This window comes from Gobius niger (assembly GCF_951799975.1).
Source record: "Gobius niger genome assembly, chromosome: 16".
Lineage (NCBI taxonomy): Eukaryota > Metazoa > Chordata > Actinopteri > Gobiiformes > Gobiidae > Gobius > Gobius niger.
The window spans coordinates 860,707-880,926 of record NC_136867.1 but is presented as its reverse complement, the minus strand read 5'-3'; the positions used below and the strand labels follow the sequence as shown (position 1 = coordinate 880,926).

The window sequence follows — 20,220 nt, the reverse complement described above, 5'->3', positions numbered from 1 at the left end:
GGTGATGCGTTAGCTGAAGAAGTCAGTTTCCCATTCTGTGGCCTTGGACCTTCTGTTCAGAGCATATATCCATTCTCTTTTCTGGCTGCATGATCTCTGTGAGCTGCTCATGTTCCTCCTTGCAGAAAGGTCTATTTGCAATGTCTACCTTCCTTTCTTTTATTTCGTTACATAAAGGATTCAACTCTTGACCCGCTGGATTCAGAGTTTGTTCGACTTTCACAGAATCTTTATTCAGCGTCTCTTCACTCCATCGTGAGCGGAGGACAAGGAGAGGTTGTGGGTTCAATTCTGTCTTTAGTATTTCCAAATTTCTCGTTGTTTGTTAAAGTTGTGAGGTTGGCAATAGGAGAACAGTGTAATTCCTAGTATATTAACAGCACCGAGTTCCATGATAGGACTTGGGCAGCAGTGCATTTTCAACATTAAAGCTGAAAGGCTGTGTCATGTATTGTAGACTTCCTCTGTTTGTAGGTGGGAATGAACCAATCAGAGACGTGTGTGTGTGTGTGACCATTCATTTCCTTCAGTACGAGTGGAGGCTATTTTGATTGTGATTTTTACATTTTGTATATAGCCTGTTCTATTTTTCGTGCATTGAGCTGCATATAGTTCTGAAACTGCTGTTACATCATGATGCTCATTTATTAAATTCAGCTTCATGCAGCAACGGGATGCAAATCTGTGAGATTTAACTAAGGTTTTTCTCCTTAGTTAAAACTAAGGAGTTAGTTACTTAGTTTTAACCCTTCTCACAGAGACGTGGTGTTTTTACTCTGTGTTGAGTTACATGTTCCTGTTACACGTTCTCTGATTCACAAACTGCAAAACGCTGCTTATTTGATGAAAATCCGGCTGTAAAGATGTTACAATTACACGCAGCTTGATACAATGATACGTACGGCCATCTGCTTTTTCTGCGATGAAATGATTAACATTTGGAAGTATTCATGCCCGTTTAATGTTGAAAATCTTTCCTCAGAACTGAACTTAAATGAATGTTTTATAACAGCACATTTATAGAGGTTGTTTTTCTTTACACTTTTCAGTTCTGATTTAGCCCATCACATTTCAAACCAACATGCTGCACTGTTACATAGGGACTGACTTCTCCATTCTTTTGTCTGTGCACTCTGGAGAGAAAGTTCCGTGATAACTGACAGCTCCGGGAATGCGAGCGTGTGCATTTGTAGCGATAGGCAGCGCTCGCCGAGACCGCCGCTGTGATTCCTGTGCCTCTGAAAGCGCCCCCAGCTCACCCTTGGCTCCCTCTAAAAGCACACATTTAAAAGGTGCTCCATCGTTTTGCCGTTCTCTGCCCTCGGGCCTCCACTTTCTACATTTAGCAGCATTATCTCTTATTTACCTTTCCGGCGTGACGGCAAAAGGATGCATTTTCTCACTGTGTGCCAGGCCTGGAAAGCTGAATACCTCTCGCTGCGTTTGAGCAATTTGCATCTGGCGGAGTGCATTCTGTCTGCTCTCTTCTGCCGTTTTGTCTAGCAGCTCGCTTTGGCGCGCTTCCAGAGAACCACTGACACACTTTTCTTTTTTCTTTTTTTTTAGCAACAACACATGGGCAGAGGGAAGAAAAAACAGCAAAAATCAGGCACTTGATTATGAGAGTCTATTGTGGAGGGCGGCGAGGGTCAGCGGCGGCACATTTGTGATGTAAATGAGCCAAAGAAGTGACTAAATGCTAATGGTGTCGTGGCGTTTGCATGTGGCGCTGTCCGATCAACTGCCTGCTTACAATGCGCTCAGTGTGTTTACACAATGGGCGCGGGAGATAATTAGCTGTGATCAATGGCGAGCGCTTGACCCGGGTGTAGAGTGGGATTGACAGGGCCGTCACACCCACAAAGAGCTCGTCTGTCGCACAACACGCCAGGGCAGATGAACGACGGTGTGGCTGCCCTTTAGACACTGTTTAATGGGGCTTACCAAGCACATGAGTCTCCTTTTTGTTGTTCCTTCGTTAAAAGCTTACCTGAGTAGTACTTTCATCATGCCACGTCAAGGCGTTTTGTAGCATGTTGTACTAAGAATGAATTCATTTTAAAAAGAAGGTGAAATGTATTAGTTTTTGTAAGAGGTATTATCCTTCTGCTTGAGTCGAGCGTCGTCTCTGTGAGTAAGTGTGCCTGGTCTTTGTTTTCCCTCGTGCTCGTGCTCTCTGGCTTTATGAGCACTCCACACGCAGCGGCTAAATGAAACGCAGACCACATCAGAGGGCCGAAGCTTCCTCCTCACTGTGGCGAGATCTGGGCAGTCATTTGGAGGATAGAAGTGCACAGCGCCCTGGGAGTTGGACCCAGTTACTGTTCATAACTATAGCTCTGAGAGTGTGCATGGTTTAAAGCTTATTGTGTTCAGGCTAAGTGGCTATGACAGGTACAAGTCATTGAAAAGTTCAAATAAGAAAACAGTCATGGGTCCAAAAGTTCTGAACCAAATGCCTGCTTACATTTATTGAAGTGTCAGGATTGAGATAAAACAAAGATAAAAGCATAAAAACGGCTTTAAACACTGACACCCAGATTCCATCTTTTCACCAAGACGAGCTGTAAACTCCTGTCACAGAGGAGATGGCTTTGAAGCTGGTCCCCTTCACTTTGATTTTTTTTCCTCCTGCGGGTCGTGTGATTGTTTTTGTGGCCTAAAGTGATCCCAAGCCCCGACAGAGTGGAAATATTGGAAACATTTTGGTTAAAATAAAGTGAGTGCAGAGTGTATTTGTTGATGTTGTTGGCGTTCCCTTTCCGGTGTGGTGTGATCTGAACTGTGGAGCATGACCCGATGTGAAAATAGTGTGGATCTGTGTTTTTGTCGTGGAGGAACGGAGCGACGGAGGCTCTCGGAGCGGAGAGAGAGGATGTGAAATGTTTCTCAATAATTACAATAGCAATATGTTTGCTATAGAGCGGGATGAACACGGAGAAGGTGGAATCTGGGGGTTAGGCGCCCAGAAACAGGCCCAATGTTGTGTCAATATTTGGTGTTGCGGCAAAAGGTGCAGGGAGGGCCATGTGAAACTCTGACCCGTGCCCTGCCAAGTCTGTGAACATGGTCACGTTCTATGAAATATTGACAAAATGTCCAACTTTCCGTACCGTGCTTCTTTCATGATCCATGTGAGGCGTACGTCAAACATGTGCTCCACGTCCAGAGCAAGCAGCTGACCTCTTCCTTCATTGTCTCTGTGGTGAACAGCGTGCCGTGTGACAATGGTTTTGGAGATGCTTTTTTCTTTGAGCGCACAGTTTGTTTCGCCGAAGCGTCAGTAACATTCAGTTTTTCACAGTGTTTACAAATGAGCTGACGCCGAGTCTCAAATGTGCTACCAGCGACGACGGGCCTGTTCACGCAGCTCCGAGCCAACATCTGAACATCTCCCTGTTCCACAACACTTCCACAAGTGTCCAACTGCACGCTCTTCTGACAAGCACTGGAGTTTAAAGCGTGAAACCTGTATGAGGACAGTGGCACGTTCTTCCTGGTGATCGAGATCTTTCAAACATCACTTACTCCTGTGTGTCCTCTGCCTCCATGGCCCGCTGAGTCGTGCTCTCTGAGGGAGGATTGACTCCTATTTCCCCGGCTCAGGCCCTCTTCCCCACTCTTTGTCTTTCCCTCTGTCTGTGTTTTTCTTTCTATCTGTTACTCTTCCAATTATTAAAGAAAAAACAATGGTGTCCAAGAGGATAGATAAAAGATAGGCATGTCTATTGCAGTAGAAAATCATTTATCATCATAACGACGAGTATTTGTCATAAGGCTTTGAAAAAAGGGCCACATTTGACTTCAGAGCCTTTTTAGAAATGTGGCGGAACAGTAAGTATTGATTGATCTTTTAAATGTAGTGGAGTTGAAGTAATGCTCATTAAACTCATTTAGCAAAAAGCACAAACAAAAAAGAAAACTAGTCAAGTACAAATCCTCAAAAACAGTCATTTGGACCGAGATCGATTTCAAATCTCCAACACTGAATCCATACCAGGTTTGGATCTCACTATTTAGAAAAAAATTGGACATTCCTGACTCATGACATGGAGAATTGAGAATTGATGCCATACTGGAATACCGGAATTAGCAGCATTGCTAATTAGGGCCTGGGCAGCGATACCTGTACTCTAAATATACTGGGTTAACGATACCGATAATACAATATTTGTCATCTAGAACCAAAAAGCAGAACAATCACGTTCGTTTGTTCCATAAAAGACTGTTTCTTTGTATCATTTATTTGAGGTGAAACAACCTAGTCACTTCCTTTAATGCTGTCCCTGGACCAACCAACATTTTTTTTCATTCCAGTAGTACCTAAGCCTTTTTTGTTGGAAACCATACTGGTGTCGTTCAACGGTATTAAGGCTGGAACAGAAACTATGGAGCGATTTATACGGCGACAAAATGGCGGTGCGTTTGTCTCGGACGCGCGTTTCTTGTCCAAAACAACGCACATGGTTTTGTTTGGCACCCGGCCTCCCTGAAACCTGGAGGAGGCGACGTCTCAGTGGGAGGTCCTTCTCAGCCGCCATGCACAACGGTCATGTCAAGGCCCAATGGCTAAACTCTCATTATATTGTGTCGTCTTCTCACATTGATATTTAGTCAAATAACGGCCTGTAAATAATTTGCAATGACTTACTTTTACTTTAGAGTCGCCTTATTCATCCACGTCCTTGTTTTCATAAAAACGCAGATGGAGAGAGTTTTCCTGGAGACTATCGCCGTATAAACGACGCCTATGAGTCACACCTAAAGTCTGGAAATAACCCTGTCCTCTTTTGAACGTCTCAGTCTGTTTCTGACGCGCTGATATAACATCCACTGTGTTATGCACGGGTTGTTTAACCTCTTAACTCCCGCCTGAACCGAGAGGATCTTTTTCCTCACATCATCAGATTTTTTGGGGGGTATACAACTCATTTTTGTAACTTTTTCGTCATTTTTTTGCCATTTTTTGTCATATTTTTGTTATTTTTTGTCTATTTTTAGTAATTTTTTTGTCAAATATTTATCACATTTTTGTAATTTTTTGTCACATTTTTTTCCTTTTTTTCGTAATTTTTTTATCATTTTTTTGTCATTTTCTTGCTACATTTTGGTCATTTTTTTATCACATTTTTGTACATTTTTTGTCACTTTTTTGTGACATTTTTTTATCACATTTTTGCCATTTTTTCATAAATTTTTCGTCACTTTTTTGTCAATGTTTTCTCACTTTTTTTGGCACATTTCAATCATTGTTTTGTCTCAGTTTTGTTGCTATTTGCAGCTTTTTTCCAGAAGCTTTTGGACTGGGGTAAAGCCAAACTGGAGAAAATGTGCTCGGTTCAGGTGGGAGTTAAGGGGTTAAAGATCAGTTGTTCCTGTTGCAGCCTGTGTCATGTGGGCGACGCTGTTTAGTTTAGAAAAGTCCTCATCACGAACCAGTTTCCAGCACAGACAATGAACCATTTGATGAAGTGTCCTGGTGTCCATTGGTATAATAAATCGGGTGTACTGTCGACCACATAAGATCCTGCTGTTGCCACTCGGCGCCGCTGTAGTCATGGTTATGGAGGGCAAACGCGGCGGAGCAGGGCGGGAGGGAGGGGTTGGGGGGGTGCCATGTTAATTGCTTTCCGTGAATAATTTGAGTCCGCTAATTTGCCAGTAATGACAGTGGCTGCTGCTTTTGTGTTTATTTATCCAGACATGAATTGGCGGTCGGGGGGAGGGGGGTGACGTTAGCCCGGGCGGGGTGTGGCGACTTTGATTGCGCACACATGGGAGAGCGAAGGAAATGACAGCAATTATGGATTATGAATATGCATGTGGACACGTCAGCGCTTCAGGACGTGACAGTAGCACTTCGGGCTCGGGCGGATCCACGGACCAGCCTGTGGAGCAACTGGTTTACGACTGCGATGATCGGAACGCCTCTGTAACCTCTGTGTGTGCCTCTCTTCCAGGCCGAGGGGGAGGATAATCTGAAGAAGATGCAGCTGATGGAGCTCGCCATCCTAAATGGGACGTATAGAGACAACAACCTCAAAGCTCGTAAGTGTCGACTCAAGCTGGACACACTTCATTTCATTGCTATTAACTCATGAACTTACAGGACTAAGAGCATCTTTCATAACACGTGTGTGGACCATGGAAAATAAAGGACCCACTCAGTCACACATGCAAAAGACATAAACTGGATAATATTAGTCATTTTATCTGTTATTGCCACAGCCTATTGAGGCTTGACTGGATTTCCATAATTCCGATTCCTCACTTCTGAAATACGTGGCCACATGAGCAAACACAGGAGAAAGAGCAGGTTGGGACATAAACAGGAAGTATTTCCAGCATTTGAAGCCCCTTTAAACCCCACAGCAGCAGATGCAGTTTTACAACGCTATTTCAGTCCCATTGCCATCTAAAGGCCTTCCCAGTTCTGTTCCTTATTACTTTTGAAGGCCTGAGTCGCACTCTGAGCACATGGCTACTTAATACGCTTAACACTAAAGAACATACTTTAGCTCCGAATACAGATGGTCTGATTCTACCAGAGGCCTGACTTTAAAGGCGACATGGAAGCACTGCAGAGGTCATTCTGTCCTCACAATAAGGATGTTTTTAGCAGAGCCTCCTCAGTGAGTACAAGAAGCTGCTGTGGATGTTAGCGCTAGCTTCAGTAGCTAATAAACAGTCTCTTTATTTATTAGGCAGGGTTTCCACGGGGCATTAAAAGTCATTATGAAGCATTAAATCGCATTCAAACTGGCATTGAAACAGAGCACATTTTCTCCAGTTTGGTTTTACCCAAACAAAAACGAGGATGAAAACACCACAAAAAAAGAGCAACAAAAACAAAAGCAATGGAAACGCAATGGAAAAAAAATCTAAAAAGTGACGACATCGCGAGGAAAGAGCCACTTCGATGTGTCTTAGCTTTCAAATAAAGCGTTGTACTGGTCTACCTTATGGATTTGGGTAAAGCTGAACTGGAGAAAATGCACTCGGTTGAGGCGAGGGTTAAGAGAACTAACTTTTATTACCGCGTACAATCGTCCAAAACCCAAAGACTACGGTCCAGAAGTGGGTGGAGTCACCAAAGTATTTACTCAAGTAAGAGTAACGTTACTTTGAAATCATTTTACTCGAGTTTAAAGAGACTAGATGCAAGTTGGCCATTTTATGCTCACTACTGCCACCTCAGGTCATACGTGTAACTGCAGCTTCTACATTAAGCTTGTGCAAGACGGCGACAGTGACCGGGCAGGATTTTAGAGGCAGTTGTGGAGGAACATGTAGGGGAGGAAGATACTTAGTTTTAATATTTTTAAACTCTGTATAGTCCCTTTAAGATAGAAGTAGTGACCATAATAAAAATGTTACTTGAGTACTGTGAGTAACTGAGGGAAAAAGTATAATTATATCTAATGGAGCCATAGATCGTGTGAAACGAAACATAAACTCCTGTAGAAATCGTGATATTTCCAAAGAAAATTTCTAGAAAATGGCAGAAAAAACAGTACAACTAAATCATTCTAAAGAACAAGGCATTTGAGGCATCAGAAATGTAGTATTTGGGCATGACATTTCAATGGTTCAGTTTGACTTGCTGCCGCCTGTAGACGCCCTACAGAGATGGTACAGCATGATAGACTTGAATGAGTGAAACTGACCGACCTTAGTGCTCCTCAACATGGACCAGGCACAGATTTCAGAAGTGAGGAACTGTATGACTTTACTTTATGAATCTTACCTTTAAAGAAAAGTCCCTTTACCTCTTAGGTTGTTAGTTGTGGCTCCAAACTCATTCCTAACTTTCCTAACACATTTCAGACATCCTAATTCTTCACAGAGATGAGTTTGTTCACCACTTTCAGGAACCAACACCATCACTGTAACATCAACAAGTCTAACTTTAGAATCCAGTGCAGAGTGTAGACAGGTACATCTGCCTCTACATGACACCGAATCACAAAACAAACAAATCCAGTATTTGGATATTAAAGTCATAATGGTGGTCCATCTGCACACGGGTGGATCCTCAGGAGGCGCTGCTCTTCCTGCCTCCGTTATTTGATCCTCATTTGGGAAAATAGCGTGAGAGGAAGGAGCGCGACCTCCCGGAGATCCCCCCCTGAAGCCGCCTGCACTGGCCGCAGTAGGCTGGTGCTAATGTCGGACCTGTTTGCTGCTAGATAAACACTGTACGTATATATATTTCTCCTAACACATCTCTTTAGGAGCACCTTCATACTCCTGTTCCCCCTCCATCCCTCTGTCCTGTCCATGCTGTCCACCGCTGTCCGCACACGCCCCCCCCACTGCGCCGCTCTGCATGTCAGCCGCTACAGCACACGTTCATGGACTGCTTGTATTCAACTATGATTTAATTGTTTTTTTTCCCATGCACATTCTCTGTCATTTGGGTGTAATACTGTCTGATCGCGGCTCATAACTGGCCTGTAATTTAGCCCAGATGTGATTATTATTTTTAATATTCTTTGCGATCGCTGTGGAGATTAACTGTGCGCTAATGGTAATGACACTGGTGACTGCTGAGGGGGCCGATACGGTGAATGCGATCAGATGTGTCGTACGTGTGGACCAGAGAGACGCGCTGTGAGGAGCTGTGGAGGAGGAGATGAAGCGGCTGTACAGTCGCCGCGGTTACCAATGAAAGCTTGCGGCAGGTTAATCGTCAGAATAATAGGACCCATGGTAAACCGCCCAAAGCACAGGGTCAGGAATCCAGTGTGCAGAGAGGAAATCTGATTCATTTTGGCGATCATTGCATAATGCTGCCCAAGGAAGAGTCCCAAAAGAACCATGTGCAGCTGCGTTTGTCACATGTTAAAAAAATCAGCTGATTTCCTGGTTCCTGACAGACAGATTCCTTTAGTCATGGCTCATAATAATATTGTAATGGCAAAAGCATGAAGATAAAGGCTTAGTGTTTTTGATTAGAACAACCCTTGGATTAAAATTCATATACTACATATACATTTGGACAGTGCTGTAAAAGGTTCTGAGAATTTCGATAAATAGTCAAAAAATCACCATATTTCCTCAGAATAATCATGACTCCAAATCTTTGAAGCGTGAGCCTGTGCCGAGGACCAGAGCTCTGCCCAGCCCACAGCCGTGTCCTGGCCCATGTGTTGTGTGAATGTGTTGCCGTGGTGACCGCTATGCCCCCTGTGCACCGGGATGAGCGCAGCAGCCGCATTGTGCTTTTGGTGTGGGATTATTTTCTTGAGTTGTGCTGTTGATTTGTTTTTGCTTTGTGGTTCACCACCATGATCATTGCATGGACTAATGTTCCCTTTTGCCCTGTCCCCTCCCCTCTGCCTGTCCTCTCATCTGTGATCACACTGATCTGTCTCTCTCTCTTCCTCCTGTCTTTCTTCTTGCTTATGGCAGCCACCCTTGCGTTCTCTCTTGCAGCGGCGGCAGCGGCCGCTCAGGGCCCTCGCCTCATAGCGGCCCCCGCAGGTCAAGTAATGCCTCCCCCGTCGATGCGGCCCCCCACGCCCGGCGGGGGCCCCATCATGAACCTCATCCGGCCCCAGGGGGTTGCCATGCTGCCCAACGGCACCCCCACACTGGTGCCGCCCTCACCGGACGGAGGGCTCATCTACACCAGCCCCTACGATTACCCGTACGCCCTGGCACCCACCTCCCTGCTGGAGTACCCCATCGAGCACACGGGGGTTCTAGGTAAGAGAGCCTGGGGCAGCACGGGCAGCTTTAGCCAGCCGCCTCACGAGGCCGGCCTGTTCTACCCTGCGGCCGCGTTGCTGGAGCCCTCGCTCAGCCACGGTCAGGACTTACTGAAGGCTAAATATGTGGTGTCCACCTGAAGCAGGCGCCAGGCAGACTGCGGAGGCTGGATCTGTGGACTCGTACAGACAGGACAGAGCCATGAGGCATAGGCTGCTGGAAACACTGCTCCGGCTAACAGGCCCTTCACATGCATGCACTCCAAACAACCCCTTCAAAGCAGGCATTCACCCCCAGAGCGGCCAAACGAGGAGCATGTGTATGTTTGGGCATCCGAACATCACTCCCCAAAAACAACGACTGAAGGAATCTTTAGTGCAGCGTCGTATTTAGCTTTATGTAGAGCACTGCCATGACCACCTTAAAGCCTGTTAGTCCCAGAGGTCACCGCGGAGCCCCTTCACTCCCACAGTCCAGTCCGGCCGCAATGTCGTGCGTACGTAGGCGTCGGGCGTCGGTCTCCTCTTCCCCGCGGGTCTCTCTCCTCTCAGGTTTCCGATGGCTCTCTCGTGCGGGTCGTTGGAAGGATTTGGCTGCCTTTTACACTCCGAACCATCCCAGACGAGCATGTTCATTAGAGGGCTCTTATCTTGCCACATTGACTTTAATAAAAGTGAAATACTCGCCAAAACAGATCTGCAATGGTGCTTATGTCTCAGTAATCTCGCATATTCAGTCCGTCTCCCCACATTTGAAACAAAGGATTATTAATGGGCTGTTAAAATCTGTAATGGACGAAATGGGAGGCAAAAGCATCTTCATTCGGGATCTGAAATCCCATTTACATAACTGAAATCTTTGGAAAATGGTGTCTGTAATGACCTGCGCAGAATAATATGTTGCCAACAGTTGACTTTTGGACTTTCGCTTCCTTTTTCACCAAAGCAGCAGATGGCAGAAGTGCGCCCTCTGATGGCACCACCTAAAATCACCTCAAATAATGTCCACATAATCAAGACACAGACTAGATGTTAAGCTATACTTCAAGACTATCCTAAGGTAGTGCAAGAAGCCTGAATAATGTATTACTCAGGAGTAGGGCTGGGCAAAAAGATTTGAGAGGGGAAAATAAAACAAAAAATGGGAGAAAAGTGAATAAAAATGGGGGTAAAAATCATTTCTTTGAGCTGTCCTTGGACCACTGAAGATATGTCTTTGGATCCCTTCATTTTGTCCGGCCCAGCAGTACCAGACTGGTGTTGTTTAACCGTACCCAGCCCTTCTCTCTGTAAAGCTGCTCTCCGCTAATTCCTCACGCTGCCCCCGATGTCGGCTCAGTGAAGCCGAAGGAGTCGTTTTCAATCGCGGCGCGTTATCCCGCGTTTTTGCCGGGGGGAGCTCCAGGCGAGCCGCGTACACTGCTGCCGAGGCCGGGGTCCCTGCGTTCAGGCAAAGCAGCAGTAATTCTCCACAGAGCTGCAGGCTGCGCTCTGATCTCACAGGCGCAGAGCAGTGTTTACATGCCTGCTACTGTTTACTATGGGAACGCTGATGTTCAAAAAGGATGTTGTCCTCCCAGCGTACAAGCCCGGCTCTGAGGCCACTAACGTTTCAGATCTTTGAGGAAAACCAAAGAAACGGAGTCAGTCTGGCTGAGATTAGAACAATATTAGAAGCTTTCAAAAAAGACAGAGTTTAAAGCAGATGATGTCACAGCATAGCAATTGGGCTGGGTACTGTTACATTTTTTTCACACCAGTACTTTAACAATACTTTTTTCGATACCGATACCTGAACGATGCTTTTTCCGATACCTATACTGAAATATTTGTCGTCTAGAACCGGAAAACAGAACAAGATCTGCACATTTACAATATCGGGCTCATCTCCAATGTCAAGGAATGTGTCTAAAATGGGGAATCATTTGGTGAAAAATGGGAGCAAAACATTTTTGAACAAAAATGGGGAAAATATTAGTAATTAAAAAAAATGAGCAAAAGAGTGGGGCAAAAATAAGAAAAAATGTGTGTAAAATCTAAAGATATATATGTTCTACTTTTTTCCGATACAAACAAAACCTTATTAGTATCGTTTAACAGTACCCGGCACTAATAGCAACCCACGCCATGTGAGATCAGCACTATTTAGAATGAAATAGAGGATTTCATTCTTTGTTTCAAATATAAACACAAATGTTATTTCCAGAACCAGAACACCGCCTCTATTTTTAAAACCCGACCCGCCTCGCAACCATTAAAAATGAGGCATTATAAATACGATGGAATGAATGGACCACGGCTGTAATTCCGTCCAGATCAAGTTGCCTGAAACTAGCAACAAGAAGCAAAGAAAGAGGCAGCAATATTGGAGATGTCTTTAGTTTTAATCCTTCCCAAATGACTGGGACTGGAGTACTGGGATAATGGGCCCCATAAAAGTGTTCCCTCGGGTTGCTTCATTATGAAAATATGCCTCAGATTTGCGTCAGTTCGATGTGGCTAATACGATGATACACGCCACGGCGAGCGGAGGAGACCCCGCCCCTTTTTGACCCGCCCCACATGTGTTTAAACGAGAGGCCCAGTTGCCACCGGACCTGGAAGGTTTCACACACTTGCGCTCGCAGCCAAGTATACAGTTATATACTTGGCTCAAAGTCTGTGACGGCCAACGTAGAAGGACCAATCGGAGCAGATGTCCTGGATCCAATTGTGATCACAGTTAAAAAAGCATACTGCTAACCCCATGTGGTCAAGCAGAAAGATTCAACAATATGATGATCAGTATTATTTCCCCTTGGACCATGTGGTTTTAAAGTGTAGTCCAATGGAAAAGATCTGCCTCCTGAATATTATTGACCAACTTATCGTTCAATGCATTGGACATAAACATGGGCATAGATTAACACTTGTGGAATGTGTTACTTGCCTTTAGTTCATCTCTACGCTGTCATTTATAGAGGAGTCTAGTTAACTCACTTTATTTACTCGCCGCATGGACTGGTGCCTTCAGCCGTCACAAACCCTGTCCTATCGAGAGCTGCACTGTCTAGGAACTAAAAGGCGTTAGCTATCACGCTAACAAGAATCCAGCGATGCATCGTGCAGCTCGTGTCGCATTAGACTTCTCAAATGCCAAGCGGCGTGTGCGAGCGGTTTGGTGCCGCGCTCGGCGTCAGGAAAGAGGCGCTATGAGGTAGGAGCTAGGATGCAGGCGCTAGGGGTTAGGAGACGACGGATCTAGAGGGGAGATGACAGGCAGCGAGTAGAATGAGGCGGCGGAGGAGAAAATGAACGCGCGCCCGAGAGCCAGGTGGCGTCTGGCGCTATTCAATTACCATCAGAACGCCGCCGGATTTCCCCCCACTTTTCAGAAATAAAGACCCGACCTGCCCAACACTACCCCCCTTTCCCCACGGCCCGCCCGAAGCAGGCACGACTGATCCAGACCAGCCTCCAGCTCAGCCTCACCAGCCCTTTAAAAACCCAGCACTGTGGAACTATCACTGACTTATGCCGTTCAGCGCCTGGCTACAAACACACGCACGGGTCCGCTTTTTCCGCCGCGCATTTGGGGTTTCCATGCACTCGTCGCTTTTTTTTTTTTTTTTTGTGCTCGCAATTGGCCTTTGGGTGTCAAAACACGGTAAAACATTGCGTTATTGGTGGGAATGCAAAATGATCGCAAACGCACCGAATTCGCTAGCTTGACCGAGGCTAGTCTGCTATATGCTAACTACTGATATTACTATTACGGATATCTTACACGCAAGAAAATACAGATGACTTGAAAATACAGTCAAATGCTTTCAGAAGTTTTTGTTTTGTGAAGCTTCAGGTCCTTTTTGTTTTTTAAATTGGGTTTTACGGTGGTTAGCATGTCGCTGGTTAGCCGCTAACATAAACTACATATTATTAATGGATCCCAGCGCAAGATTGATAACACGTGTAACATCGAGAATGATTGTGGATTAGTTTTCACTCTTCTGGCGCTCCTGGACATATTTAAAATGTGTCCTGTGAGTTGAATCTTCACAAAATTTGTCCGAAAATGTCCCGCCTGTCGCCAATGACATCACGACCCATCTGCGCTCTGACCTAACTCTGACCGTAAAGCCTTAGCCGCCGCGTCGGGTCAGTCATGTCCAAATTCCGATGTGTTTGTCGATGTAGCCAGGCCCTGAAACTCCCAAAAGGATGTCTTCTTTCTTTTTTTTTTTTTTCGTACTACATTTTTACCTATAAATGTGTGTAGTGTACGTGTACTATTCTACTGTGTATTCCGTTGTGTATATTGTATCAGCTAAGCTTTATAATGTGAATGTTCTGATGTGCCAGCTGACTGTTCTTCCCTCCTAAAGTGAACGGTTGCTAACCCTGTGGACCTGTTACAATCTGTAGGTGCAATGGCTACTAAAGTGCGGCGGCATGACACGCGGGTCCATCCTTACCAAAGGATTGTGACCGCAGACAGAGGTCAGTTTAGCCCCTCGGCCACCACACTGCTCTGACTCACGCACCTCCCACACTCTTCCACAAATGCCTACAGGTGTAACGCCTCGATGCCTTAGCTCTAGGGAATATACTGTCTGTAATCGTCTCTCTCCGCCCTTCTACGCGCCATACCCGCCGCCTCCCCGGCACGCGGGGTCCGCGGCGGCACATTCTGTTTACATGTGTATCTAGCTCAGGCCGACTCTCCAGCTTGTGTGTGTGCAGGCAGTGTACGTGTATAGACATTCCTCTTTTGGGGCGTGGTTGGATCCTAAAGCGGGCGGCCACGTTCCCCACGTGTAACTCCTCTCAGCTCATCACCATCCGCTGTGTGAAAAGGCACGTTTTTACACGACTCGGTTGGGACGCCGCCTCTTAACACGCGGGACAAAGTCGGTAGAACATTGTTTTGTGATGTTTTCAATCCGATACGATACTCAGAGATTTTCAAAATAGACTTTTTTTCATCACTTTACACAGTTCTGAGGCATCTCATTTCATTTCGGCCGCATAAGAACAATCATTTGTTAACGGCTATGCTACTTTCCCAGGGTGACCAGATTTTCTAAAAACTGGGACAAAAATGTGAAATGTGCCAAAGTGTGACATATTTTCTAAACAGTGAACGGTAAAACTGCTGTAGCTAAATGGACCGATCAGCATTGCAGTGATGAGTTGGTTCAGTTGCTATGGAGGCTTTGATGCACACATGGCCAAAGGTCAGAGCTTGTGTAAAAGGACGGTTAAGGATATATTCACATTCATCTCAAAAAACTTTTTTACATTCAGTTTCATGGAAAATATTGAAAAATAAAAGTTCCCTGGAATAGGCTCGCGACCCACCAGTTGAGAACCACTGCTTGAGACTAAACGAAGGCATCAAAAAAGTAACTGCTTCTTCTGTGCTTCTTGGCGACTTTAGTGTCTTCAAAGCCTCCACAGCCAGTATATAAGCTGCTCTGGGCGATGATCTATACGTGCCTTCTAAGAGAACTACAGCCTGGTGTGGCTCAGAGCATCGCTGTAGCTACTCGCTGTAGCTACTCGCTGTAGCTACTCGCTGTAGCTACTCGCTGTAGCTACTCGCTGTAGCTACTCGCTGTAGCTACTCGCTGTAGCTACTCGCTGATACCTGGGATCGGAACAGCCCTAAATAGTTAGCTGTATTAGCTGTTAGCATATCAGTTGTAGCGACTTTGAAAACTACATTTAGGCCAAAAAGACGTCGAGTTACTTCTCAGTTATACTTTTTTTTCCACCTAGCTTCATCAGTGATGTTTCAGTAACATTTGACAGTAAAGTGTTGCCTTAAACAATAACATTCCCCTGATGGCATTTCAAATCCGCGCGTCCTGGTGTTTTGGCCGGCTAGCCTCTCTGTAGAAACGTGCCTGAATGAGCTGGGAGAGAGTCCTACATCCTCTCATTGAGATCACACATTGATTTACATGTTTGATGTTTTCACGGTTAGACCAGACACGCACGGACACACAGCTCAGCGGATTGCAAATCTTGAAAACAAAAAACAAAAGCTAAAACACATTTTTTGGGGGAATATTTCCGTTGTACATACGGTACTGTTATTTTCTATTTGAGCATTTTCTATCAAATGTATTTATGGTTCTTGTGTATATTTATATTCTATACAAACCTACTGCAAAATAAAGAGAGCGAATGGGACGAGAGCGATTCCGTGCCTCCTTGCACACGCCGCACCGGTCGCATTAGCCGCAGTAACACTAGTCCCACACTAATCACACTGTCTGTCACACTAAAACACTCGCGTCTGTGTCGCCGCTCCTTGCTTCTGTTTTTGGTTTGCGGGGGGGGGGGCACCTTTGGGGGAGGGGAGCGGGACTCAACCTGAGGGCGGGCGCGGGTGCTCACCTTAGCTTTAGCCGCGTTTTAGTCATCACTCACAGCGGGGCGGGGGGGCGGGGCAGTGGGCTTCATTAAGAGATTGCATTCATTTTATTGTTAAAATGATGTCATTCCAGTCTCTTCTGCTGACACTAATACCCTTTCTATCTTTGTTTTTTCTTGTTTTTGTTTTTGTTTTGTTTTTGTTCCTAACCACCTAGCCGCCACCGGCAACTAACACATGACCTTCTGACCTCTGAACTCTTCACCCAATGACGAGCCGCCCCAGCCTGCCTGCTGATCAGTTAACTGGTAATTGCCTTTTTACGCTAACGGCCTCTCGGAGCAAAAAAAAACCCCGCAAGTGGCACACAGAGAGAGAGAGAGGCGCCTAACCCGTTTTAGAGACGTCCCACGAGTCCAACCGACACAACCGTCCCGCCAGTTGTGTCCTCCTCATTGTTATTTTTATTTTTTCCTTCCTCTGTTTGTTGAGTTCAATTCCCATTCTTTCTCTTTCTTTTTCTTCACGGACCATACCTGGGTGGAGAAAGGTTGTTGGTTGTTTTTTTGTCGCTCGTGAACCTGCACTGAATTATATAGCAATAACAAGCCCCCACCTCCCAACACCTTTCTTCTACTGTCAATTCGCGGGTTCCCGATCGTGGGTTCCCAATCCCCGCCCCCCCCCCCCCCAACCATCCAAAAAGCGAGTTTTCCCCTGAACCCCCTCCTCCACCCAACGTTCAGAAAAAGAAACAGAAGGAACGAGAACACTCACATATTAATTTCTTGTCATGATTCACGAAACGATGTATTGACACATTCTGGGTGTGCCTCTTCCAAGCGGCTTCTGTCTGTACAAACAAAACAACAAATGAGCATGGCTGAACGGATTGCAAATGGAGCTTTGTTTTAATGATTTCATGTGTTTAATTTTTTTGTTTTGTTTTCTTCTGTCATGTTTTTTTTCTTTTTTTTTTTTTTTCCTCTTTGGTTGTGTTTCCGTTGTTCACATTTTGACTAATTAGCTTGTGCTTCATTGTGACTGGCCAAAAACAAGAGGCGTTTTTTTTTTCTTTCCTCCGCAATCTTAACGCAGGCGCGTGATGTTACGTTGAGCGGCGCGAGGGCGGGGGTGTGGCTAAAAAAATGGGTGGATTTTTCGTACTACGTTGAAAGTAAAACAAAAAAAGTGAGATAAAAATAAGGGTGTGCTGAGGTTCGGGGGAGGGGGGATTCAAACTACTGACCCCACCTACACTACATCCATGTTACAGTGCCTGATGTATTTACCGTATATCTTTTTATGAGTTAGCTAAGCCGAGCTGTGAACGAAAAGACAAAAAAAGAACAAAAAAACAAACAAAAAAATCACATTTAAAAACAAGTATTACGTGTGCGTATTTAGCCAAAGGGTTTTCCTGAGTATATATCTGATTATGCAGCGGGCTCACTGAGGGCTCGGTTTTGTTTTTGTTTTGTTTTGTTTTTAGTTTGTGGTGCCTGCCTTTAACCGGACAAATGGATTCCGACGCATTAACGCTTTGTTTTTTTTCCCCCTGCTGAGCGAACGCAGGTGGAGAACACTAATCTGCCATGTTACCAAACAGTGTCCGTTACTTTAGCGCCGCGTAGATGGGAGTGATGTCCAGGCCCCGCCCCCTCTGGGTGAAAACAAAAGCAGAATTGATCATTTCTTGTTCTGGGGATGAACTATTCCTTTCCGGTGTGAGAACCACAGGGAAAGGGCCAGGCTCACTGTCAGTAGATGATGGGGAGCTATCTGCCAGTGAACATTATAGGGAAACAGCTCCACCTGCTGGCTGTGTGTCACACCCTTTGTGACATCTTTAATTAATACATTAAAGGGATATTTCAGGATTTTTGACATAGGGCCTCATTTCCTAGTTATCCAGAGTGTTGCTGATTTCTGGAGATATTTTTGTCTGTCATTCATGCAGTTCTTATATTTGAAGAGTTACGTGGCGCTAGGCTAATGCAAGGCTAGCACATTTCTATGGTATCAGCTACACTGCATTAAAAACATGTCTAACACACTCCACAGAGCACCTGAGGAAAATCACTTATAACACCAGACTAACCATATAAATGTCTGTGTCCATAGAATAACATTTATTATTATATATATTTGAGCTTCGTGGTTGTATAAGCTACGCAGCGGCGGAGTGATCTGCTGGAAAATACTCCCTCAAAATATGTTCATTCATGTGATGCAGGTCAGTTATATTCCAAAAACTACTCTATCGACACAGACATTTAGGTGCTCTGTGGAGCGGGTCAGACTGTTTTTAATGCAGGCTAGCTGATACCATAGAAATGCACTAGCCTTGCATTAGCCTAGCTCCACGAAACTCTTCAGAACTGCATGAATTACGAAAAAAATATCTCCAGAAATCAGCAACACTCTGGATAACTAGGAAATGAGGCCGTATGTCAAAAATCCTGAAACATCCCTTTAAAACGTGCTTAGGCCTAAATAATAATGATCTGGGTCTTTAAACGCACATTAGCGGTAGCATTAGCGGTAGCATTAGCAGCGATATTTTGCTGTCCCAACATAGAAATGACATCGTAGGCTGCATAAAATGATTTAATAACAATATAAAAGGGTTAGCATGAAAGCTAATGACATCTCTTCCTTTGCCTTTTCATATTTGACAAATAATGAAAACAAAACGTTTTTTCAGCTGGTCTCTGTCCAGTCATTTCAATGAACAGCTGTTTCACCCACAGGGGGCGCTAACCTTCTCACTGACGTAGACGTTGCTCCCATCTATCCAAAATGTAGGCCAATTTTGTCGTCGTTTTTTGTTTGTTTTTTGAATCCTATGTTACTCCTCAAGTTGAATCCTTCGTGAAACTGATTTTTTTGAGACTCCTCCAAATGAGCGCATCCACAATGTGTCACAGCGGAGTGATCCGAGTGATCCGAGCTCCTGAGCCCACGCTTCTGTTCAACTCTCTCAAGAAAAAAATAGGATGTGAAAGCCATGCCTGCCTGTTCAAATTGCTTTATACATACTTATTATATATATTATAAATATCTATAAATATATACAAATGTAGATAACTCATTGCATATACAAACAGAAGAGAACAAAAGAGTTAATTTTACAGGGTGCTGGAGAAAAGAAGAAATTGAGAATCTATTTTTGCCAATTTTAGCTTTTGATACTTAACTTGAAGTTTCTAAAAGAAAAAAATCCAATAAAAATGTACGCAGATGAGGAGTAAACGGACGGTGATGAAGTAGGTGGAGTTAGTGCTGTTACATTGAATATGATTGGACGTAAAGTTGATTGGATGGGAGCTCCATGAGGATCAATCAAAGTGCCTTATTAGAGTGGTTTTGTTTCCTGACTATTCCAGTTGTGTTACGTTACGCCCGCTCCCTCCACCGTAAGAGGCAGGAGTGCGGACCCCTGCCTCAACCATGACAGGCTGGAGTTAGGACCCCTCCCTCCACCATGACAGGCTGGAGTTAGGACCCTCCCCTCCACCGTAAGAGGCTGAAGCTAGGACCTCTCCCTCCGCCATGAGAGGCAGATGTGAGGGTCCCCTCTCTTCACCATGAGAGGCCAGAGTTTGGACCCTCCCTCCGCCGTAAGAGGCAGGAGTGTGGGACCCTCCCTCCGCCGTAAGAGGCAGGAGTGCGCACCCCTCCCTCCACCATGACAGGCTGGAGTTAGGACCCTCCCTCCGCTGTAAGAGGCTGGAGTTTGGACCCTCCATCCGCCATTAGAGGCTGGAGTTAGGACCCTCCCTCCACCGTTAGAGGCTGGACTTCGGACCCTCCATCTGCCGTAAGAGGCTGGAGTGTGGGGCCCTCCCTCCGCCATGAGAGGCTGGAGTGTGGGGCCCTCCCTCCGCCATGAGAGGCTGGAGTGTGGGGCCCTCCCTCCGTACACCGGGTGTTACCGCAGTTACTCTATGCAAACGAATAGCAGTCTTTATGACCAGCTAAATATGTGCCATGGTTTTGTCTTCCTAAGCTTAGTTTCTCCTCGACGGCCCTTTACTCTGCTTTATGGGCAGCATATGTGTCGTTTTATTTTCACAATCATGAAATGTGCTGATTCTGTGGTGACTGTGACTGACTTCCAAGAACAAACCGAACTGCCAATAGACA

The 20,220-nt window shown here is 45.2% G+C and overlaps 1 protein-coding gene and 1 long non-coding RNA gene across 7 annotated transcripts in view; both read left to right on the top strand.

The window, feature by feature from the left end:
• The window catches only part of qkia (QKI, KH domain containing, RNA binding a), a 150,906-nt gene extending 134,138 nt beyond the window's left edge, over positions 1-16,768 (top strand). The window contains exons 5-8 of one of the 5 annotated variants that reach the window (XM_079573220.1): positions 5,961-6,048; positions 9,415-9,711; positions 14,115-14,189; positions 16,289-16,768. In XM_079573220.1, coding sequence (XP_079429346.1) covers positions 5,961-6,048; positions 9,415-9,711; positions 14,115-14,189; positions 16,289-16,305 — 477 coding nt within the window. In that variant the 3' untranslated portion in view covers positions 16,306-16,768. Of the gene's footprint in view, positions 1-5,960; positions 6,049-9,414; positions 10,735-14,114; positions 14,589-16,288 lie in introns of those variants that run through there. The other 4 variants (XM_079573221.1, XM_079573219.1, XM_079573218.1 and 1 more) reach the window with 4 other exon arrangements.
• A 2,047-nt stretch (positions 16,769-18,815) lies between these two features.
• On the top strand, positions 18,816-19,913 carry LOC306975631. 2 transcript variants are annotated; one of them, XR_013793717.1, is made up of 2 exons: positions 18,816-19,571; positions 19,743-19,913. It is a non-coding gene; the product is annotated as an uncharacterized lncRNA (long non-coding RNA). The 2 variants fall into 2 exon arrangements; XR_013793718.1 differs by lacking the exon at positions 18,816-19,571 and adding an exon at positions 19,649-19,707.
• Positions 19,914-20,220: the final 307 nt, after the last annotated feature.